This window comes from Andrena cerasifolii, chromosome 1, assembly GCF_050908995.1.
Source record: "Andrena cerasifolii isolate SP2316 chromosome 1, iyAndCera1_principal, whole genome shotgun sequence".
NCBI lineage: Eukaryota > Metazoa > Arthropoda > Insecta > Hymenoptera > Andrenidae > Andrena > Andrena cerasifolii.
In genome coordinates this window covers 31,477,463-31,500,493 of record NC_135118.1, presented here as the reverse complement: position 1 = coordinate 31,500,493, position 23,031 = coordinate 31,477,463, and the positions used below count along the sequence as shown (strand labels likewise).

Sequence of the window (23,031 nt, the reverse complement as noted above, 5' to 3'; positions counted from 1 at the left end):
TATAAATATAGTAGTTATGCATGAAAGACCATCACGTTGTGCAAAATTCGTCGTCCGTTGGTGTGCTTGATATTTATCTATCAGGTAATCTAAAAAAGAAAAATGAAACGGCGTTTTTTATATATATATATATTCGTGTAGCTTGAAATTGATGAATCACAAAAAAACAAAAAAATTTATTGAGCACTGTGGAGAATTTATAAATTGAAAGGTCTGAACCTTTAATTTTTGCAATCCAATTTTGCGCCAATTTTCTTATCTAACAAAAGAAGTATAGAATTTAGCTGTATTCTGGTTCATCAATTTGAAGCTACATATGTACAAACTAAAACGCCCTTTCATTTTTCCATTTCAGATTACCTGGAAGGTAAATATCATGCGCACCATCGGACGGCGAGGTTTGCGCGGCGTGATGCATAACTCCTATATTTATTATTAAAAATGAATATAAAAAAAACTGCAACTTCTTCAAGGATGCATAAAAATATGGTCCAAATTTCAGATGAATCGAAATGCTAGTTTCTTAAAAAAAAATCCTAAACTTTGCTATGTTTATAGCCCATAAAATAGGATTCACCCCTTAATTAAATAACGGGGTACAAGGGACTATTGAATTATCGAAAAATCGTTTCTTTTATTATTATTAATTCTGAAAGTGTCATCCTTTCTGAATATTTACAACAAAGTTTCACGAGGAAATTTAGTGCACCGTCGAGTAACAGCCCCGCAGAGTGCTATCGGCGTAGGGCCTTCACTTTGAAGTCGTTTATCTCGAAACTAAATTTAAATATTAAACGAATAAATATTTTCGCTTGAAATTTTAACTGGAGGTGTAGAATTCCTTTCTCTACACTGTGCACCTTGCGCATTACCATCGAATATTTGTAAAACATTTTACAACTGAATAAAGACGATTTAATTCGTAAAATATGGGGAAAAGTTGATTCGTGTGTAACTTTCACAATTTTTGTTTAAATTCGCCGGTACAGTTCCTCACTGTAGTTTTTAACGTAGAAATTACTCACCCCCAAAGCATTTTACTTTAAGATAACTGCTGCACCTGCGCGTCACGCAGGGCAATTTTTAGCGTTAAATGAATTCAATAATTTTCAACATTCTGACAATTTGTTTTTAAACTATTTGTGAACTTATTTGGTATCTAAGCGACCTAACCCAACAGAAACCGTCGATTTTAGTCATTTAATAGCCCTGCACCCCCTTGAGGTCCAAAGAGAGAAGACGGAGTAATTACTTTCGTGAAGTACCCAATATTTAACGTGATTCTCTTCAACATATCATCCAGAATGTTGCTGAAGCTTTTGAACGTCTCACTCAAATAATTCACCGTAATCCACATCCTGATGGTTAAGGTGGGGTGAACTGGCATTTCTTTCTAATCAGAGAACGTTACCCATGAATACAAAACATGCCTTTCATAAACAAATCCGTGACTCCAAATCGCAACTTACCACGATAATTTGCGTGGCACCTCGTAACATAAAATTCCATTGTGCCGGGGCTACGGTCTCGTTGTTCATGTGTATCGCGATGCTCAGCATGAAGCTGAAAACCAGCTTGTGCTTCTCGAACAAACCTCGCGATACGTTCGTGTAAATAGCTAACGTTATTTCCCCGACCAGCGTTTGCAAGCGTTTCCGCAAAACGTCCTCCTTTTCGGTCGTATCGATCACTGTGTTGAATATCTGGAGGGTCAGTAGAATAATAGAGAATGCAATTATTAGTTAACCCTTTCACAGTTTAATAGAATTTCAAATTCTGGTTCGAAAATTAAAATTGAAAGTTATACTAAAATATTTATTTAAATATTTAAGTATGTTATTATATTAATAAATATTGACTAAAAAAAATATTTATTTAAATATTTAAGTATGTTATTATATTAATAAATATTGACTAAAAAAATATTTATTTAAATATTTAAGTATGTTATTATATTAGTAAATATTGACTAAACAAATATTTATTTAAATATTTAAGTATGTTATTATATTAATAAATATTGACTAAAAAAATATTTATTTAAATATTTAAGTATGTTATTATATTAATAAATATTGACTAAAAAAAATATTTATTTAAATATTTAAGTATGTTATTATATTAATAAATATTCACTAAAAAAAATATTTATTTAAATATTTAAGTATGTTATTATATTAATAAATATTGACTAAAAAAAATATTTATTTAAATACTTAAGTATGTTATTATATTAATAAATATTGACTAAAAAAAATATTTATTTAAATACTTAAGTATGTTATTATATTAATAAACATTGACTAAAAAAATATTTATTTATTTAGATATTTCCAGTTATGATAAAAATAGTAAACAAAAATTCTTTTCATTTCTTTTTCTGTATTTTACTCTGCCCGTGCCCCGCACGGGATAAATTCTAAAAGGGTTAAAGCTGAAGTGTGTTTAGCTTAGTTCACCTGATTAAAGTACTTCAACGAAAACTGATACATGGGGTCTATGACGGCGAGATTCGCGACGACGAAGTAGAGGACCGATCCATGATTCGCGACAGATCGATACCTCTCCCGCGCCACTGTTATCTCCTTTTCGGTAGCTTCGCTCTCGATCAATCTAGTCGCGATGATCGCGGAAGTTTCTTTGCTGTCGTTTAGGGTTTCGATGAGATCCTCGTTATCGAGGATGTCGTCGCCAGCGCCGTACAATAACGTCAATATTCTGTCCTCGATGCTCTGCAGTTGACCCCTGTCTGCGTTGATCTTCGTTATCAAATCGTTCCTCATCGCCTCGAGATCTGGCCTCTCGAGGCGCACCACGTCGCTGTGTAGAATGAAAAATGGATGTAGTAGCATAAAATCCCGGTACACACCAATTTCGTTGAAACTCGGCATACTTATAGAGCACCTACAAATATTACGCACAAATTTTTTTAGCGGCGAAAATTTATGTTTAGGTGGCGAAATTATCCTTCAAACTTCAAGGCTTGGGGAACTATTTAGTGGAATAAATATTTTTCGCTTACGCCGTGTTATTCTCCATAAAAAACCATGCAAAGTTCCTCTTTATCGTTTTTTTCTATCCCCACTAATTTTCGAGTTATTCGAATAAATAGTTTTGCAACCCCTAACTTTGTAGAGTAATTTCATCCCCTAAACATAAATGTCCACCGCTGAAAAAAATATGTATTTAATATTTTTGGGTGCTCTATCTATATGCCAAGTTTCATCAAAATCGGTTCGTGACAGTTGGATGATGTGCCCTGGTAGCCGCACGAAGTAATCCGAGGACTTTAAAGGCGTACGCGAGCAATTGATCCTCGAGGCCGCCCATCGTCACGGTGAAGTTCACTATCGTCACTTTGATACAGATTTCCGGGAGATAATGAGGGTTCGCGATTTTCGTCGTGATGTATAGCTTGAAATTGTCATCGTACTCGACGTCTGTATCTCCGAATCGTATCAGCGGTCTGCCGGCCTGCATAGCGTCACGGTAATTTTACATAATAGCCGTGTCGCTCTCTTAACCGCTCCTAGACAAATGATACCATCAATGTTGTACCAAGAGAAAGATTTGCTTGAGCAAGATGGGCTCCAAGCTGGGATCCAGCGTTTCCCCAACTTCTTCGAGTAACACGGGCGTCCCGAGTCTGATGGAGACTTCCAGTATCCTGGTGAAATTTGGATCCGTCAGTTTGCATATCTTCAGGTTGTTGTCTTGCTCCATGTTCCGTATCCACCTGTTCGCCTGTGCGAATTTTAAGTGCAACATTTCGGAGACTGGGGAACGGGTTGGTGGGGAAGGGGGATGAAAGGGAGGGGGTGATAAGAATTGCTAGATTTAGATTGGAGAGCGAGATGAGGCAAGGATAATTGGGGAAAGGAAGAGGGAAGATGCAGAATTTGTAAAGAAGGAGAATCGTGGGAGCACGTGGTGGGGAGTTGTATGAAAAATAGGGGGAAGGGGTGGTAGGAAGTATAGAAATATTGAATAATAGAGGTGCAGAATGTGGGATCAGGAAAGTAAAAGGGAGCCCGGAATAAGGGAGCTCGGAGGATAGGCTTTGGTGAAGTTGGTTAGGTGCCTGACTAGTACGCTGAGGGTCGTGGGTTCGAATCCCCGTCGCCCGAGGACCATTTTTTCCGAGGCTCCCGCAAATAGGAATTATAAAACCTATTCCTACAAGAAGAAAAGTAAATCCCGCTAATAGGAATCATGTAAACCTATTCCTACAAGAAGAAAAAAAAATAGATCCCGCAAATAGGAATTGTAAAACCTATTCCTACAAGAAGAAAAATAAATCCCGCTAATAGCAATTGTAAAACCTATTCCTACAAGAAGAAAAATAGATCCCGCAAATAGGAATCGTAAAACCTATTCCTACAAGAAGAAAAATAAAAATAGATGAAGAAGCTTGAAAAAGAACAAAAAGGAAGAGAAACGAGATTAGAAAAGAGCTTCTCTTCACCTGTTCTTGAGGATCTATCATTAAAGGCCACCGACCAGCCTGCGTAACAAAGATAGCATTCTCGGTGCTGACTTTGTCCCTTGGTAAACCATGAGTGTTCCAAAGTCGAATGTCATAAGGATCAACCAATATCGAAATGAGATTATAGTTTTCTGTAGTCTTGATACGATACTCATGGCAATTGGCGAGCCAACTCTGTACCAGCTCCTCTCTATACTCGTTAGTAAAAGCACCCAAGTAGGCAAGTGCTCCCGCAGCAACCATGGTGTCGCCAGTTAAATTGATCATTTGCTGGTCGAAACCCTACAGATTGAGACAAAGAAGTAGCTTCCACACTCCATTCTGTGATATTCTCAAGGTGTCATAATAATAAATGAAACCCGTTAGTCGTACGCGTGTCAGTTGTTCCCATCGAATTCGCTCGTCCGCTAGAGCAGACGTGAGTCGTCCTGACCGATTCAGCCTCGCCTCCGCCAATTCCATTTCAGCTTCCAGTTTATTTAAATTCTTCACTGCCGCGTCATAAGCTTTCTTCAGCACCTCGATTTCCTCCTCCACTTCGGCGAGCTTCTGCTGCTTCAAGGCGAGGACCTCCATGATCGCTTGGAGCTCCGCTTCAGCCGCGTGCAGTCTACGCAAACGCACTTCTTATATATATAAGAAAACGGTGCCAACCAAAAAAATTCTAATTTCAATAAAACTTTGCGTGAATGATTTTCTGAGGAAATTCACCTTGAAGGGTTGAAATCACTATCAACCCTTAAACTTATCGCTTCTTCGTTTATTTAATATAACTTCGTAACGGTGCGAGATAGGAAAACACTTTAAATATAAGAATTGTTTAGCTTTTTATCCTCTATCACACTGCCAAAAGGAAAATGAAGTTGCATTAAAAAACGAAAATATGCGATAACTTTACGGGCTGATTTCACCCCTTCAAAGTAAAATAAATTGCTGCTTGCAAACTCTCCAGTATTCTTTACCTCGCTAAGTTTAATTAAAATCAGAATTTTCGGGTTGGCAAAGTTCCCTTATTAGATAAATCTGCTTCACCTCTGTCGCTTCGGTTCGACGACTCTGTAAATCTTAGCGTACCCGTCCATCGCCCTCACCCAGATGCACAGCGATCTGCACGCTTTGCTCTGCCTGGCCACCAGGTCTGGTCGGAACTCTGGATGATTGATGTACTCCTGTAACTTCGCCAGAAGCTTGTCGCTTATGTCATCCTTAGGGTAATTGATTAATCGGTCGAGGAAGTGGATGTCACCCAGAACCAATTTGGCGGATGGCCAATCGATCCTAGCAAAGGAATTCACAAATAACAGGGCTTCTGCACCTTGAACGTTCCAACGAAACCCACTTTTCAGCAAGCAGCAAGTTCACTGCCTCCATAACGAAGCGTACTAAGTGTGGAGGTTGATTGAACACGCGGATCTCGTTGATATCGTTCTTGTTCAACGCTTCCAGCGCCTTCTGAGCTTCCAGCAGCGCGGGAATCGTTGCTTCCAAGTCTTGCCTAGCGTCTGCTTCCAGAACCGCCGTTTCGTCAGCTTTTAACTAGCGAACATTAAACACAGGTTCCCACGAGTAGCTGCGAAGGTACCTTCAGTGTGTCTGTCATTACTTTTGCAATTGCTTCTTCAGCGGTTACAACGTGCTTCACTTTGTCGCACTCGGCCTGCTGCTTCGCGAGGATTTTCACCAGCTCCGACACCTCGTCCGTGCTTGCTTTAAGCTTCGGGGCGAGAATCACTAGGTGCTCCTTCATCGCGCCGACCATCTGGTTGGTCTCGAGAAGTTTCTACGCAGGCAACGTGGATACTGAGCATTCAGGTACCAGGGATAGATATTGTTTCCTTGATAAAAAGTACTTACGTTAAGGCCATTCATTATTTTGCTCTTCAACGACTTTATTTCTACCTGCTTCTTCTGCAAAGTCGTTCTGAATTGCTTCAGCAGCTCCAAGTAACTGCTCGGCGTGGTGTAGTATCTTCGCCGCATTTCAACGTAGAACCGAGCCGTCACCTCCTCCACGCTCTGCAATTTTCAGTAGTTGTATTTGAAATTGTATTTTTTATGAATTAAGAGAAGAGGAATCGCCGACGGCTCGAGTAGCTCACAAGGGAAGATCCGCAACCAGGAAATTCAAAGGATCATAAAACTTTGCGGACATGGAGAGGATATATAGATATGCATTATGGAATTTCTTCTGCTGGCTAAATTTAGTCTGAGGGGATGAAATTGACCCTGAGAATTCGGCTAGTTTCCGACTTTCTCTTATAACTCGCGGAACTGTAAGTTACCAAATGATATTAGTCCAAATGATATAATGATGATAGTCCTAATTAAAAGAAGTAACTTTTGCCTGAAAACTTTGTTTCTATCTTTTACAGTTCCGCGAGTTATAACACATGAAGCGGGAAATAGCCGGATTTTTACTCCCTCAGAGTGAATTTGGGTAGCTAAAAGAAAAATTGCGTATACCCCCAAAGTTTTATAAATTTTTTAATTTCTCGGTTGGAGATCTGCCCAAGGGCGGATTTGGAGATTTGGCGCCTCTAGGTTAACAAGCGTCTGCCACCCTTTCCGTGAAATATCATCAAATATTTTAATTAAAAAAAGTCCAGACAATTTCAAATTAATTCAGTATGGCAACTGACATCGGAGTCATTGTTAATTCGCTGCATGAAAAAAGTGAATTGTTTTGAAAGTTGTCTCAGGCTTCTGTGTTTAAACATCTTTTAACTTTTTTCGCTCAAAATTTGTCGCCTTACAAAAATTGATTGCACCCCAAAATTTGACTACTTAGCCTACACCCAAATCCGCCCTTGGATTTCTTCTCGCCAGTGATAAGAGCAGTCGCCCGGGAAGTAAAATACTCGGGTTCGATTGGCGCCCCAGTACCCGATCGATTCTTTTTCTCCTGCATAATCTATTTCTCATTGTTTTCATCGGTGGTATACTTCGTGGATCAAGACGCAAACGGAGCTAAGGCCAGCTAGCTGTTCTGAATCTGGCGGTATGATCGCATTTAAGGAGCTCTCCGCCACAGAGAGCAGAGCTTCCTTCGGCCATTTCGTAAACCAGTCAATCGTGCAGCAATTTACCAATGAAGGGAACATACGACAGCGATATCTACGAGGATAGATCGTATCCTAAATTGGCAACGATGTGTAGCAGTAGCTATTTGCATAGAAGAAATGGCACTTTGAGTGGCGCAAGCTTTTAAAAAATGCTGAGAAATTTCCGCTTAACTAGCACCGAGCGAACACCAGTCTACGCATTTAGATCGCACAACAGACCTGAAGGCATCGCCTATGGGGCTCATACAGATCATCAGATGCAGCTGGTTTCTGACTCTTCCAATGAAGTACTGGTAAATCGCATCTCTGTTTCCTTCACTGATCCCTGCTTTCTGCGCTGCGGGCCTGGTACTTATGATCACTTTTTCCAGTTCATCTGCTTCGTACAAGTTGGGTACTTCGCCTGGACAAAGCGAAGAACGGAGTGGCCTATTTAAATTTTAAAATACCACGACGGGCTTACCTGTGTTGAGGGTGTTATTGATATCTTCCAGGAACTCCTCGTACACGATCTGAGTGTCCGTGAATAAAAACGTCGTGTGTTTCGCGAGCGCGCCCGGCTCGAAGTAGAAGCGACGGAGGTCCTCGTGCCAGGAACTTTTATCGTACGTGCGCGTTACTTCTATCTGGTAACACCTTGAAGAGTTTGTAGCTCGAGTTCCGGAGGCAATAGTTCATTAATACGTTGCGTAGTTTATACAGGGCGCGGTCGAAAGAATGGCACAAACCGGCAGGGGGTGGTTCGTTACGAAAAGCGTAGAATAAAATTTTTCATCCGCAGCTTGGTCCTCGAGAAAATCGAGCTCGAAGATCTAAAAATCGGTTCCACCTTCAAAACGATTTTTCCGAAAGAAGTTATTCTACAATTTAGACTTATTTGTATACGGGCATTCATTCCATACTCACAAGGGAAGATGCCGAACCCGAAAATTAAAAAAAATTCTGAAACTATGTGAATATGTAGGATTTCCTCTTGATTACAACGCAAATTTCGTTTGCTGCCCAAATTCACTTGAACGGGGTGAAATTAACCCCTAAAAATTCGGCTATTTACCGATTTTGTGTTATAACGATAGAAAAAAAGTTTCAAGACAAAAGTTACTTTTTAGCACTAGATCTATAATTTGGTAAAAAAAAATATTTTACAGTTCACGAGTTATAACACAAAAGCGGAAAATAATCGGATTTTCAGGGGTGAATTACACCCCTTTAGAGTGAATTGAACCGTCGGAACCGTCTGGAACCGTCGAAGCAAAAAGGGCTCTCGGACGCTGCATTCTACGCTTTTCACTTATTCTTCCACAAGGGACCAACTCCTGCCCGGTTGCGCCACCCTTCCGGCCAACACCCCGCATACGAATCGCGACATACGAACTTGTATCCATTCACGTGAGACGCCAGTTTAGTCAGACTCTGTTTCCCCATTCCGCCGACGCCGACAAGAAGACCGTTGCCCCTCTCCGACCGAAGAATCCTCGCGAGCCTGCAGGCGTGCTCTACGGCGTCCGTGAAGAAGATCATCCCCATCTCTTTCCCAACAGAGAACTGGTAGTCCTCTAAGTAGTCCTGCAGCATCGATTCAAAGAATGCAGCACCGCGATACACACGGTGCACACACCGGTGTACATTACTTCAGTGACTGACGGACCTGCAGAATCTCCTTAACCTTCGAGATATCCGTGAGCTCCCCGTAAATTCGCTGCTCCCTGGCTGCGCCGAAAGTCACGAAGTCACCGAACAGCAGAAGCGGCGGCTTCTCGATAATCGCGTCGTCGGGGAGTCGCAGTACTTCGACGGCAAACGTACTGGCGCAAATGGTGTTGAGGAGCCTGAAGAAGTAAGTCTTGTCCTCCAGGTTGATCAATCGGTCGTGGAACACTCGGAGGCACTCGTGGTAGAAGAGCCTGCAACACCCGACGTGTACTTCGATCTTGCGAAGTCCTCTTCAGGGTACCGCTTGCACAGGTTCCCTAGTACCTGTACATCTCCATAGGCTGCTTCACAACCGTGGCGTCCACTTGCATGATACCTTGTATGCACTTGGACAGGTCGCGCAGGTTGAAGATGTAGTGGCTCTTCTCTGGCGTGGGTAGAAGGTCCTCCGCGATCCTCTGGTACAGGTCCACGGTGGCGTTCACTATTCTGTGCCCTATCAGCTTCACAGACTCCACGAAGTCATCCAGGAAGCCAGTTATTATCGCCCTGTGAAAGTCGATTTATCATCATCCGCCAAATCTTAAGGGGGCATTAGGGGAGGTGCCGGTCTAAAAATTGATTTTTTTTATTTTTATTTCGTCTTTCGATTGTTCAACCTTTCAGGAATACGCGTTTAAAAGCCACTCGGCACTCATGTAAAACTTTAAACTCGTTTTTCTCGAAACGGTGTTCTCAAAACGGTGGAACCTGTATTTCCAAAAGTTATTATCCGATTCGACTGAAACTTTTTTTATTTTGAAGAATATACTTCTGGCTAGGGGGGAAATAAGACAAAATTACAAAAAATTGAAAATTTATAATTTTCAAAGGCGTGGAAAGGACGAACAGTATAGGGGAAAAGTGATTTCAAATTTCAAGTGTCGTTATTTTCTTAAAAAATATCATTTTTGCATTTTTTTCTGGTTTCCCCTCTAGCCAGAAGTATATTCTTTAAAATAAAAAAAGTTTCAGTCGAATCGGTTAACAATTTTTAGGGATACAGGTCCCACCAATTTTGATGAATTTTTTGACGCCTTGACTTTAACGACTCCCCAGTGCCGTCTGTAATGATTAATTATAAAACAAAAAATATATTTCTATAACTTAAGACATCCTTAATACAATGCAACAAGTCGCATTAAATTGTATACAGTAGTTTTCCTTTAATTAATTTCTAAAGATCACCTATTTTTATGGGTTCTAGACCGGAACAGCCCCTTAAAATTCTTCTTAAAATTGTTTTGTTTTTATATATAGAATCTATAGTGTAGTAGTTGAAGGATACTTGGTAAAAGTTATAAGACAAAATTCGTAACGATATAGATTCTACAACGATAGAAGCGACTCGATCTCCGAACGACCGCAGGGAATATAACAAAAAGAAATTATGAACCGATTCCAAAAATCTTAGTAGTATTTTGTTTGTAATTGAATCCACTATCGTATCAGTCGTGGATCATAAATTTTAGAGGACATGGTTTACCGTTATTAATCTTTTTGGCGTAAGATTACCCTTTTCCTCATTCTGGTGTTCAAACGTTGCCCCAAACAACATAAGAATATCTTTGGTATTTTAATTTCATAAAATTCTACGTCGAACTCTACTGTCTACCCTTTATGCCATTTTTTGTTGGAAAATGAAAAAAATTCACATCCTTGAAGAACGAATAAACAAAGCCCATAAAGTTTTTTTTACTGCAAATTGTATACTTTTCCAAAAAAAAAGATCTTGAAGATCACATACTTTCTGAGCGTTTTGATGAGAATGTCCCTTTAATTCTAATACCTAATAGGGTGACTCGGTGTAATATGCCACGTTGGGGAATATACCACTTTTCAATAATTTAAGTTTTGAAGAGTTTTGTATTTTTAATTTTATTATTAAACTATAAGAGCTACATACCTGTAATTATTGCCCAATAAGCGTAATTAATCATACTCTCCTATAGTTTTACCTTTTTCTACTCGAGCCTGCGAGAGATCCAAAATCAAGACGAATGTAGACGTTTGAAAATTAACCGTGGCATATTACACTTTAAGTGGCCCTAAGTGTTTACTGGAAAATTCCTTTCAAGGACAGCTCAGTCGGCGGCGGAATCAGCAGCATCGCGAAGTGTCTGACGAATCTCGGGGTCAGGGGATTCCTTCCCCCTCCTGGGGGAGCGCATGCCACCGCGAACACCACGTCCTCCACGTCCTTCCAGAATAACTTCTCTAGATCGTACATTCCATTGTAATCTAATATCTGCCTGTGGAATTCAACGGTCGCCCGTGGTATGATCGAACGATTGGTCCAGCGATAACTGTGTTTCGTTTCAATACCGGAGAAGCTCGATGGGTGGTTGGGAGCCATACGTGTCCAGTTTGGGCATGTTCACGTCGTCGACAAACACGCACACTCGTTTCCCAATAGGGGCGCCCAAGGCTGTCCTCCTCCTTCTCTCCAGCTTCAGCTCGAGAATCTCCTGCGTGCGCCCGCTGGTCGTCTGAGCGGAGAAGATCAGGGTGATGGGCACCCAGAGCTCTGTATCCTCCAGGTCGTTCAAAACTACTTTAGTTATCACCGACTTTCCGACACCTGCCAACCACAGGGGATACTTTGAATCACGGTTGCGCGTTGCTCAGGTAGGATCGACTACAGTAGTGTCTCGAAAGAAGCTGAGCGTTATCCCCTTCACTTATTCGGTTCTCCCGCGGCAAACATGGTGCAGTAAATTCTCGCTAGAGCGCGTTTCAACCACCGTTGCCAGGGAAATCCCTACCGAGGGAAATACTATGACGTCGCATTACCCCCACTACTACTCTACATCAGAGTCGGGCATTAATCGAATAAATCGTTATTCGAATGAATTGAAGTTACTCCAAAATGACGAATAAACTTTTATTCGAATGAAAATTTATTCTATTGGGTTAAAGTTATCGCGTCTTTTCGTGTTTTTGTATGTGACTTTAAACAAACAAAACTTTAAGTACAATAATTATCCAGCGTTTTAAGCACTACCACACAGAGATGGGCAAAATTCTTATTTAAATAAAAATTCGAATAACGGATAAAGGTTAAAAAAATTATTCGTCATGCGTCGAATAAAGCTAACTCGGGTTAACGAACGAATGACGAGTTGTTTTTTTTAACTTTTCGTAATTTTAGAAATATTATAAATAAGAATTTTGTCCATCTCTGCGGTATCACACTACCAGAAGAAGAATAAAGTCCCTCCGTTCTGAACATCCGAACAGTCACCTTTTTTCGAGACAAACCTGTAATTCTTTCGAGGAAAGGACGGGTTGCCATCAAAAGAGTTGGATAAAGACTGCTAACCAGTGGCGCCGGTGAAGAACACCGGTTTGTTAATTTCCACCATTTTTTTCATCATGTAGCCGAACCGTACGGTGTCCACTGTTGGGACGAGGATATCGAAGAATGGTACATCGCTGTCGTAAACGAACTCTGGCATGATGTCCATCCACATGTCCAATCGATGCTGCTGGACGTTCATATAGACGTCCCACAAATCTGTCGAGGGGATCCTGCGAGTAAACGAAGGCGGTTAATGAATTTAATTAACAGGATTATAGTTAAGCGAAGGGGTTGGGGCTCTACAATGCGTCCTCGTTGTCCTCGAACTGCTTCCTCACGAAAGCCTCGAAGATGGTTCGGGAGGAGTCTATGATGTTACCTCCAACCGCCCATAGATAAGCAAAAACAAAGGATTGTATCAGGAACGTTTTAATCCGTGCTCTGTCTGCGGTCCTCGCTATGGCTCCCGGCTGGTTTAAGATGCACTGTATGATCGCGCAGGCCATATTTGCCTTGCTGATATCGACCTGTCGGTATAAAACAAACGGTTGATTTGCTGCCTCTATTCAAGTTGATTAAAAGTACTATTGATTGTCCTTAATTAGTAGAGTGAATAAATTTTTATGCACCAACGAGATGCCTGCGATTTCCCTACACATCGCTGTACATCTCGCTTTGCTGTCTCTGATTCTGTGAATCGTATATGTATTGCTGCGAATTCGTCTTGCAGGATTTTACATTTTTTTTATAGTGACATTATAGTCCAGTGAAATTACACGCAAATATGGCCAATCCGCGGAATAATTCTCAGCAAGCTAAATTTTTCTTCATTTCGATGGTTCAAACAATATGTCAAAAGTCCATATCAGAAGTTTTTGCGAATATCCCGTTATCTGTCAATTTTAAGACAAAAATAGTTATAATAAAATTTGTAGCTTAGGAAATTCTGCATAAAAAAGATTGTTTGAGTTTTTTCGTAGGAGTCACCATTTTCGTGTATGACGGCTTGCAAAGTTTCAACCCTCATACTTGTGACAATCAAAACACAAAAGTACGAGGGGTGCAACTTTGTGAGCCGCCATACACGAAAATGGTTACTCCTACGAAAGAAATTCGTAGAACCTTTTTTGTACATAATTTTCTAAGCTACAAATGTCATACTAACTAATTTCGTCGTAAAACTGATCGATAACGAGATATTCCTGGAAATCTGCTTTTTTTCATCTTTGACCCTCTGTAAAATTTTTAGCGGCGGTCACATCGACGGGGACTTTTGATAGTATCGTTTAAAGCAACGAAATATTTAGCTTGCTGGGAATTTTTTCCGCAGACAGATCATAATTCCACTGGACTGTTATCTCTTTCAGAAATTCTGCATTCAAACTTTTGTAAGTCTAAATGACAGGTCCGTTTTTTCCTACACTTTCACGTCTTTTTTTGCCACAGGTTCTTATTTGCAGTGGCGCACCCAGAGGGGACGGGACAAGGGGCCCAAAGAAAAAGGAAAAAGGAGGTTAATGTAAAAAAAAAAACTGAATTTTATTCTTTAAATAAATTTGTATAATCACCTAATGAATTTTATTGAATTCATAATAAAAATATTTTTATCCGTTCAACTCGGCTCCCCCGAATTTAAATCCTGAGCGCACCACTGCTCATTTGTATGTACAACACTAATGGAGTTTTCCCGTTTATTTAAGTAAATAAATAAATAAAATGTCTATTTCTCCGTTGAGCAAAAGGTACAGGCTTCGACCTGGGAAATAGGGAACTCGCAATTCCTGCTACAGAAGACCAGCCCGTCTTCGAAGTACGTCTGAAAGAGTTCGATGATCAAGTCTCGATGCTCATCCTTCACGGTTGCCTCTGGGAGAGTTGTCACCCATGTACTCACGTACGGCATCCACTTTAATTCAGCAGGATCCACGTACACCATACCTTGAAAGAGGAAAAGAGAACTTCACCCTGATTTAAAAAGATTAATTTTATATTTCGCAATTTCGCTATTATTACGATTGCGGTGGATTATAAGGATTAGTATTTCCTACCACAACGACTGACAGTAGCGGGCGACGCCTGAGCAAGGTCCATGACCTCGAAAAGCATACGCATGTACGGGGTGAATTTAATTCTCTCCGAGTTTGCCAGACACAGCATTTTATTGTCGTCCAAGACGGTGTTCATGTTTTCTATCCATATAGCGTCCACTGGGCCATCGCACACGATCCACTGGTGGTCCTCTGTGGTAAACTAGAGGGGTGTTTCAAATACTGTTGCATCTCGAGCTCTCTGTCTCAGTGGTTCCCAAACAGTGGATCGCGACCGCAAAGGTGGCCACGAAATGGTTTTTAAGGGGTAGCCGCGGTTATTTTTAGGTGACGATTCTTAGCACTTATTTATTTTAATATGGTTTATGAAAAAAGTAAGAAACTGGTTATTCAGATGCGAGCACAACCATCCCACTAAATAATATAATTAAATATATTAAATATCTTGAAGTATATATATATATATATATATATATATATATATATATATATAGAAAACAAATTAAAAATAGGTATTTAAGAATATAATTCTAACTTAATAATACCTATTTTTAATTTGTTTTCTTTCCCTCATCAAATTTACCGTACCTTATATAGGGTGGTTGCAAGTTATTTGAATATTATAAAAAGGGGTCTCGACTCGAAGAAGTTTGGGAAACACTGCTCTATCTTGACTTTATTTCACATTTTCTTCTGTTTAAGAGTTTGCGCTTTGTATTATCACTAACAGAACAGGCATGGCGGACAGTCGATCCAATTAGTCCATCGTGCCACTCGTTGGTCATTATGTCCACCTGCCCGTATAGTTTGCCGATCGTCACTGCCTTTGGGTTGACTATGTACATGTGAACTGGTTGGTACATCAGACCAGGTACGCCCATCTTGTGGAGGCGGGTGTACGTCTTAGCGAGGGTCTGGAAAGACAGGGATCAAACTTACGCTCTTTTTATTTATTGCAACGAAAGAGATAGATTTTCTCAGTAACAACTACTTTTCATTTGCCAATTGTTAGGAGTGACAATCAGGGCCCTTATGCAAGTATTTAACAATCGACTTACTTCAAGAACCGTGGTCTTCCCAGCGCCAGTAGGGCCAACCAGCATCACCCCGTGCCTCACTTGCAAGCACTCGTGCAGCTGAATAGCCTTCTTCAAGGTACACTCTTTCGGCTGCAGATTTGCTTCTACCACTATCTAGGAGAAGCACATGTTCAGGGTTAGAACTACTCGTACAGCTGTGTCTGAGGTAATCCAAGCCTTAATTACCTGGACACCTGTTTCCTTCAAAATACCGTAGTCCTCCTCGGGGATCACGATGCCTGGGAAGAGGTCTCCCACGATACCCTCGAACAGTTCGGCGTCGTCGTGCAGGAACTTTGGCAGATTACTCTCGCGCAGAGCCCTGATCAAGACCACGTCTTCTGGTCTGTCAGGATTGTTCCGTTTCAGACTGCCCGCCATCACCAGCACGCTCTTTACAGCCCTTCAAGAACAACGAAGATGGATATGTGGTTCCTATATAAAGCAAAGCAGATGAAAGAGACCTCATTCCAAAATCGTAATGGTCTTGCTGAGAAAGCTGCTCGCTGCTCAGCGTGTACATCAACGTCATCTTTTGCGACAATGGCTTCGACGACGCGAATCCTTCCGAATACAAAGTGACTTCGGCGATGAGCTCTGCAAGGGAGAGTTAGGTAACTTAAATTGAGTTACAAGGGAAGTTATGCAACCGAAAAATAATTTAGAAAATTATGCAGCTTTGCGTGCAAGTAGAGCCGTTCATCTGTAACACAAACATATTTTTTGTTGGTGCCATAGTATGGTTTTAGGGGATGAATTCATCCCTAGAAAAAAATTCAGAAGTTCCTTTTTCGTGGAATATCACCAGAACGGTGAGGGATATCGAAAAGGAGTTTAAACAAAAGTTGCATCTTTTTTTATATCTACAAAACTGCAAGAAATAATTATCGAGAAATTTATATTTTTTAAGTTATCCCCGCCACCAATCCTCATTTCGATAATTATTTTTACGCAGTTTTCTAGATATAGAAAAGAGATGCAATTTTTCTTTGAACTTCTTTTGGATATCTCTCACCGTTCTCGAGATATTCCCCGAAAAATAAAACTCTTCGCTCCTAAAATAAAAAAATAGGTTTGCTTCGTGTGAATTGGGAGAATTCTGTCAACAAGCATACTGTAATCTGGAACCATCATAGCGAAGGGTCGGAATAGCGCCTTCAAGTTGTCTGGTAATTCGGTTCGACCGGCATAACCGGGATTCATGGTGATGAAAGTTGCGCAGGACATTACGAGCTTTATTATTCGTCCTTCGAACATGAACCTGGGGAAGAAAAAAGATGCTTGGATCTGGATATCCTTGAAACTATAACCCTCTAAGATCTCCGCGGCGGTGGGTATTTTTTTACCCAAGTTGCCGAGTGTAATAATAGTAAGGAAAACTTTTTACCAAGAAATGAAGATTTAAAAAAAAACTCTCTTGTTCTAATTGTGGAAAAAAGTTTGTAAAAAATAGTTGTTTTTCTTAGACCGGACGCTTTGAATTTCGACGGGACGCTTTGTGAACATGTTTCCCACATGAAATACTATCGATTAAGTCCCAAAACCAAAATCGATTTTTTAGACTGATTACACAAGTTTCCCCCTCAACTTGCAAAAGATTTTGAAGAATCCTCTTTTTTGCGTAGAAAGCGAGCTGTTTGCTTGGTTTGCTTTTGAAGGAAACCTTCGGGGACTCTTGGACGATACTTTCGATGCTTTATAGCAGTGATTCCCAACCTGTGGGTTGCAAAGTGTTTTCTGTGGAGTTGCCAGGGATTTCCTTTTCTTTGTTTTAATATTATTATGTTAGAATTATATTCTGAAAAACCTATTTTTAATGTGTATTATTTACCTTATATGGAGGAGGGGGGGTTGCAGAATAAGAAAAGATTATTTGAATATCATAAAAAGGGATCGCGGCTGAAAAAAAGGTTGGGAAACACTGCTTTCAAGAAAGTGTTGACGTGAAAGCACGCCGGGACCGTGCACAGGACGACGATGCCATTGAGCCTGTTAATAACCGTTGAAAAAATGAGAACGTACTCTCTGGCTCTGATAAGTTTCGCGTTCCTGATGGTAATCAATTGTTGGGCTATGACGGAGAGCACTTCGATGTCGATCCTGTTGAATTCGTCGAAGCAGCACCAGGCGCCGGAAGTCGCCAGTCCAGAGAAGAACCTACCCATCATCTGCGATCACAGAATCGCTCTGTTTTAATGCTGCTGAATTTTAATAACTTAGATTCTCCCAGAACTGAGACAAAGGGCGTTATCTTTTCCATACTCTGTAATCGAGTCCTTCCGAACAATTGAACACGACGCACTGGACGGCATTGGCTTTGGCCAGGTCCTTGGTGGTTTCCGTTTTCCCTGTTCCAGCAGGGCCAGCAGGAGCTCCGCCTATTTAGCAATTTTCAGGAGTAATATATACCGTGACAACCATCTGTCTCCAGTCTGACATCAGATTGGTAGCAGGGTCTGGGCTCTGGCATGAGAGCGCAGAGTCTGACGTCAGAACCGTAGCAGACGGCAGAATCTGCTGCCGATCTGACATCAGACACTGACATTGAGAGTTGATGGTTGAGGGTTGATGGTTGAGGGTTGATGGTTGAGAGTTGATGGTTGAGAGTTGATGGTTGATGGTTGAGGGTTGAGAGATGAGAGTTAAGAGTTGATGGTTGAGAGTTGAGAGTTGATAGTGGATGGTTGAGAGTTGCGAGTTGATGGTTGAGAGTTGAGAGTTGATGGTTGAGAGTTGATGGTTGAGAGTTGATGGTTGAGAGTTGAGAGTCGGTGGTTGATGGTTGAGAGTTGATAGTTGAGAGTTGAGGGTTGAGGGTTGATGGTTGATGGTTGAGGGTTGATGGTTGAGAGTTGATAGTGGATGGTTGAGAGTTGCGAGTTGATGGTTGAGAGTTGAGAGATGAGAGTTGATGGTTGAGAGTTGATGGTTGAGAGTTGATGGTTGAGAGTTGAGAGTGGGTGGTTGATGGTTGAGAGTTGATAGTTGAGAGTTGATAGTTGAGAGTTAAGGGTCGGGAGTCGAGGGTCGAGATTCGAGGGTCGAGGGTCGAGAATCGAGACTGTTTAGAGGATTCCCTTGTCCCCCGAGCATCGCCCTTATACCGAGACAATACTGAACCTGGTACCATCTTCACTATTTGCCATTTTTACCTAAGTCCAACTGGAGAGCTCCCATAAGACACAAGTAACACCTGTCAGTGAGGGGCGTTATAACAAGTCTCTTCTGCGCACCTAGGTACTCGTAGCCGTAAAGATACTGGGAGTTGCTCATCCGCGACACACAATTGTCAAGCTCTTCGTCCCAGTAATAGCGTAGAGCCTTTACCCATTCGAAATTCGTGCTGAAGCACAAAAGTGTCTCAAAGAGAACGACGAAATGTATCGTCCATTTCCAAAGAAACTTTCTCGGGCACCTTCCTTTAGACTTGGCAATTTCAATATCTCTCACCTAGTCTTTACTTGGTTTTCAACCAGAGCCGTAACGATGTCCCTCGCGTGAACATCTATCGTGATCACATTGGTTAAAACGTCCCGTATCAACGTCGGCAAGTCACCCCTCACCATCGCCGCCCACTCGGCTAAATTCTACAGAATTGAAGCCTCAAAAACCGACCTATACACATATCCCTGCAAATGACAGTAAAAGAAATCGAGCGTACCGTGAAAGATTTCACCTCGAACGCCTTCATCTCCTCAAGCACGTTACCAGGGCTTTCCAAAACGGCATGTACGTCTCGAGCCCAGAATATTTGGAAGACAGTGAGGATTACCTGGAATGGATGAGGAGTGGTGTATTACTAACTTTATTACTAATACACGAAGACACATTTATTCCAGGCAAGGTGCTCTAAACAGGAAGTCTCTACAGTCTGTAACCTGAGAAGGATGCATAGCTAGAAACGTTTCGCGTCCTTTCGCCTGCAGGTCGTTAATCCCCTCCTTCATCCTTCTCCTCAAGGTGGAGAACATCGCATCCTCGACTCGACCTAGCCAGTCTTCGACGTTGCCTCTGGCCTTCAAGCCTTTCCCAAGAGCAACCACCTCGCCTTCCGGTGAAACCATCGCGACTATGTCAGTCGTCAACACAGTCTCTACCACTTCGCCGGATTCGTCCCCCTTCGTTGAGGTGGCGAATTCCAGTCGGTGTATCGCGTCGAAGCATTTCTGCAGGTGCCTCTGCACGGCATGTGGGTTCTTCGTCTGTTTCAGGGCGATCGGTAGGTATTATAGAGTTGTCCCTTTCCAGCGGATCCCGTGCCAACGCGAGTGGACGGACGAGACACTTTGGCGTCCCCTCTTTTAATTGATACCTGAGCTAAGATTTCCAGAAGTTCGTCGTTGGACAAGAAGTAGAACCGCGGGAATGCTACTCGCTTCACCTCGAGATAAGCTTCCAAGCACTTCATCACCTCGTCCAGTCTGTTGTTGTTCTCATGGAGCAGCTCCAGCAAGCCTGGCTGAACACAGGCAGCAATGGCCAAGGGCGACTGAAAATTATGTGGTGAAGTGATGAGTGAATAGCGCGAAGAATAGTTTTCTTTTATCGAATGCTTCTGGGCAGGGAAGATGGAAAGTTTATAAGTAATTGCTGACCGAAGCACAGCAAGAATTAATTAATTATTATTAACTAGCAAGCTACCCCCGCGCTTTGCTTCGGGCCTAAAGAATATTAAGGACTCCATGAAAACACATTTCACCCCTTTTTACCCCCTTCGGGTTGGAATTTAAAAAAACCTCTTCTCATTGAGCGCCTACGTCACAACAGGAAATATACCCTCCGAATATCATGCTTCTAGGGTCAGCAGTTTGGGCTAGACAGTGACACGACGATTATAAACGTATAGATTCCTTCGATTCAACTACTCTCTAGAAACCCTGAAATAATTAACTCAAACACCCTTCCTTCTAAGCAATTGAAGATTGCTGCAGAAAGAAAACAGCTCGAAATTTTCAAAGTTCACTCTGCGATAGAGAAAATCTTCTGCTAAGTAGCAGCGCTAAATGCTGTGTCAATATGACGATTTTAAGTGTCTAATTAATTCTGTTCTAATTAACTTTCCAAAAGTTAAATTCAAAGCTGCCTCCTTCTAGCTGCAAAAGTCTTCAATTCAATCTTAATTCAGGAAAGCTCCTTCGATCCCACAATATAGGGAAACTCTGCATCGCATACCTTGTGAGTCCTCCTCATGAGGTCCTTCCAAAACTTATCAACCTCGATGAACAGCTTCGCCTCCTGTGGAAGCTGTCGCTGTATGTCTGGTGCTGAGAATATCGCCTCGAGGTACAGCCACTGTTGTTGCAAGTATTGCCACGCTTCCTAAAACAAACGCGAGACAATGTTGCAGAGCACTGCTCTACATACCCCGAAGGTTTCATAATTTGGTTTGAGTGCCCGGCTTGGAGATCTTCCCCCGTAAATAGATAAATGCAACGCCTGAAAGATATCTGCCCTCCCCGGTTAAACTGTCCTATCTAGCATTTTTTCATTTTTCAAGATATGTTGAAATATTTGAAGTTCCACGCGTCTTTTACCTTGTACGTAAAGTTAGAAAACTCTACGTGCTTCGTAAAGATTTATAAACAGTATAATGTATTTAACCTAACTTATTTCCAAATGGTTATAATATCCTATCTAAAACAATTAATCAATTGGTACGGTAATATTACATCACCTACCGGTACACCTATTACAAAAAATTATATCAGGTGTTACGAAATAATGACATGTTTTAAGTTAAATGAAGGAAAATAAGGACGGTACAAAGTAAATGATAAAACTTCAGTTGTCTCGGTTGTTTCAAAATGTTAGATAGGACATTTTAACCAAAGAGGGCAGATATGCGCACCAAGGTGACCGTGAACAGGTCCAGCTTCTCGATCCACTGCACGACTACAGGTCGAATGGGCCCAACGTGGCGGGACGCGATGATGGTCTGCAGGTTGATGTTACTGTCGTCCATGGCTGTCTGAATGTCCTCCAAACTGCCGAGGATAAAAACGTCCTTCCCTTCTTTGTGGTGCACCACGATGAATTCCAGCCCCAGCCAGGTGTCCAGGACTTTACGCAGCATGTTCTCCAAATTAGCCTCGGAGCTGGCCGCAGCGGCCACTTCCATAAGTTCGTCTGGCTTCAGGAAGGCGCCTAGGCTCTCCATCGCCGGCCACGTTTTCATTTCCTTGGGCTTGAACGCGTAGCCCAGTATGTCTTCGATCATCTTCCAGTGTCTCTCCTTGAAGTTCGGGTTCCTCAGGTAGCCCAGGACAGGCAGCTTGTTCCTTATCAACTCGGCGTTCTCCTTCAGACCCGGCAGGATGTTGTTCGGCGGCAGGCCGCGCTCCAGCTGGATGATGTTCTTCATGGTGTTCATCGTGAACGTGGTGATCTCCTCGACGTCCAGGGTGTCGAAGTCCACGGTGTACCATTCGTGCACCGTCTGCTCCCAGGTGGTCAGAGTCTCCCAGAGCAGAGTGCGGAGTCTCAGCTCGTTCGCCACTTGGTCCATGATGTCGAACCTCGTCTGCTCCAGCTTCCAGGTCAGAGCAAAGTACGTGCTTCAGTTTATGATCAGCTTGCGCTTCGTGGAAGCTTCGCCAAGTGCTGTCTGTTGACTGGGTACCTTAAATGTCCTTTGATGGGCACGGTACTCCTCAGCGGTAGCTGCGCACACGGCTACTCGTTTATCCAGCTCATTCAGGGTCCTGAGACAGGCGTCGACGTTGCTCTCGTAGTCCAGTAGCCAAGGTTGCTGTGAGAAACCGCGAGGTTGTAAGGAGATTCGATAGGCGGCTCTGTCTACGCACCGTTGTTTCCTCGTGGATCTCCGATATCTTCTCATTTAACGCTGTGATGTCCTTTTGAAGCTGGGCGTTGAATCTGTTTATTAACTTCTTCCGCTGCTCCAGGCAATGGTCCACTGCCAATCGTAGGCTGGTGAAATGGGACCCGATACCCTATTTCGAAAACAATGCTAACTGGAAGTTCTGCCGAAGTAACTCGTGCGGGATGTATTAGGTTGGTTGGTTACCAAATAATTCGCCATGTCGACTGTCGGTATTGGGAAACCGAACTCTTCCATCGTGTCGTACAATTCTTTCACGTAATCCAGCTGAGCCTCCTTCTGGTCCACGTTCTCGCGGGCTCTGTCGACGAACTGTATGTACGCCACGTATTCGTCCGTTGTCACCGGTCCAGATTGCAGGTAATTTATAGCGTCGATAGCTTCCGCTAACAGAACGTCCACTCTGCTTTTCCCCAGACTGTCAAAACACGGGTGGTGTTTACGTAGGGAAGGGGAATTGGGGGGGAAGTGGAAGCAGCGGGAGTGGTTGCAACGAGGACGTTCTTAAGAGTTTCTAGTACC

At 42.1% G+C, this 23,031-nt stretch overlaps 1 protein-coding gene across 1 annotated transcript in view; it reads right to left on the bottom strand.

The window, feature by feature from the left end:
* The window catches only part of Dhc16f (Dynein heavy chain at 16F), a 35,546-nt gene that overhangs the window by 4,697 nt on the left and 7,818 nt on the right, over positions 1 to 23,031 (bottom strand). The window contains exons 10-49 of the mRNA XM_076820252.1: positions 22,696 to 22,927; positions 22,472 to 22,621; positions 22,288 to 22,416; positions 21,517 to 22,197; positions 20,841 to 20,987; positions 19,981 to 20,157; positions 19,547 to 19,870; positions 19,330 to 19,440; positions 19,119 to 19,255; positions 18,821 to 19,011; positions 17,931 to 18,046; positions 17,691 to 17,836; positions 16,784 to 16,929; positions 16,133 to 16,265; positions 15,855 to 16,071; positions 15,648 to 15,782; positions 15,318 to 15,503; positions 14,590 to 14,791; positions 14,298 to 14,479; positions 12,845 to 13,068; positions 12,563 to 12,771; positions 11,566 to 11,821; positions 11,301 to 11,492; positions 9,526 to 9,750; positions 9,197 to 9,452; positions 8,924 to 9,114; positions 8,012 to 8,184; positions 7,768 to 7,951; positions 7,429 to 7,600; positions 6,341 to 6,502; positions 6,090 to 6,266; positions 5,826 to 6,022; positions 5,519 to 5,764; positions 4,859 to 5,096; positions 4,466 to 4,768; positions 3,559 to 3,744; positions 3,302 to 3,474; positions 2,460 to 2,820; positions 1,470 to 1,703; positions 1,253 to 1,393 (exon numbers count right to left, since the gene is read on the bottom strand). Coding sequence (XP_076676367.1) covers positions 1,253 to 1,393; positions 1,470 to 1,703; positions 2,460 to 2,820; positions 3,302 to 3,474; positions 3,559 to 3,744; positions 4,466 to 4,768; positions 4,859 to 5,096; positions 5,519 to 5,764; positions 5,826 to 6,022; positions 6,090 to 6,266; positions 6,341 to 6,502; positions 7,429 to 7,600; positions 7,768 to 7,951; positions 8,012 to 8,184; positions 8,924 to 9,114; positions 9,197 to 9,452; positions 9,526 to 9,750; positions 11,301 to 11,492; positions 11,566 to 11,821; positions 12,563 to 12,771; positions 12,845 to 13,068; positions 14,298 to 14,479; positions 14,590 to 14,791; positions 15,318 to 15,503; positions 15,648 to 15,782; positions 15,855 to 16,071; positions 16,133 to 16,265; positions 16,784 to 16,929; positions 17,691 to 17,836; positions 17,931 to 18,046; positions 18,821 to 19,011; positions 19,119 to 19,255; positions 19,330 to 19,440; positions 19,547 to 19,870; positions 19,981 to 20,157; positions 20,841 to 20,987; positions 21,517 to 22,197; positions 22,288 to 22,416; positions 22,472 to 22,621; positions 22,696 to 22,927 — 8,242 coding nt within the window. The remainder of the gene's footprint in view (positions 1 to 1,252; positions 1,394 to 1,469; positions 1,704 to 2,459; positions 2,821 to 3,301; positions 3,475 to 3,558; positions 3,745 to 4,465; positions 4,769 to 4,858; positions 5,097 to 5,518; positions 5,765 to 5,825; positions 6,023 to 6,089; positions 6,267 to 6,340; positions 6,503 to 7,428; positions 7,601 to 7,767; positions 7,952 to 8,011; positions 8,185 to 8,923; positions 9,115 to 9,196; positions 9,453 to 9,525; positions 9,751 to 11,300; positions 11,493 to 11,565; positions 11,822 to 12,562; positions 12,772 to 12,844; positions 13,069 to 14,297; positions 14,480 to 14,589; positions 14,792 to 15,317; positions 15,504 to 15,647; positions 15,783 to 15,854; positions 16,072 to 16,132; positions 16,266 to 16,783; positions 16,930 to 17,690; positions 17,837 to 17,930; positions 18,047 to 18,820; positions 19,012 to 19,118; positions 19,256 to 19,329; positions 19,441 to 19,546; positions 19,871 to 19,980; positions 20,158 to 20,840; positions 20,988 to 21,516; positions 22,198 to 22,287; positions 22,417 to 22,471; positions 22,622 to 22,695; positions 22,928 to 23,031) is intronic.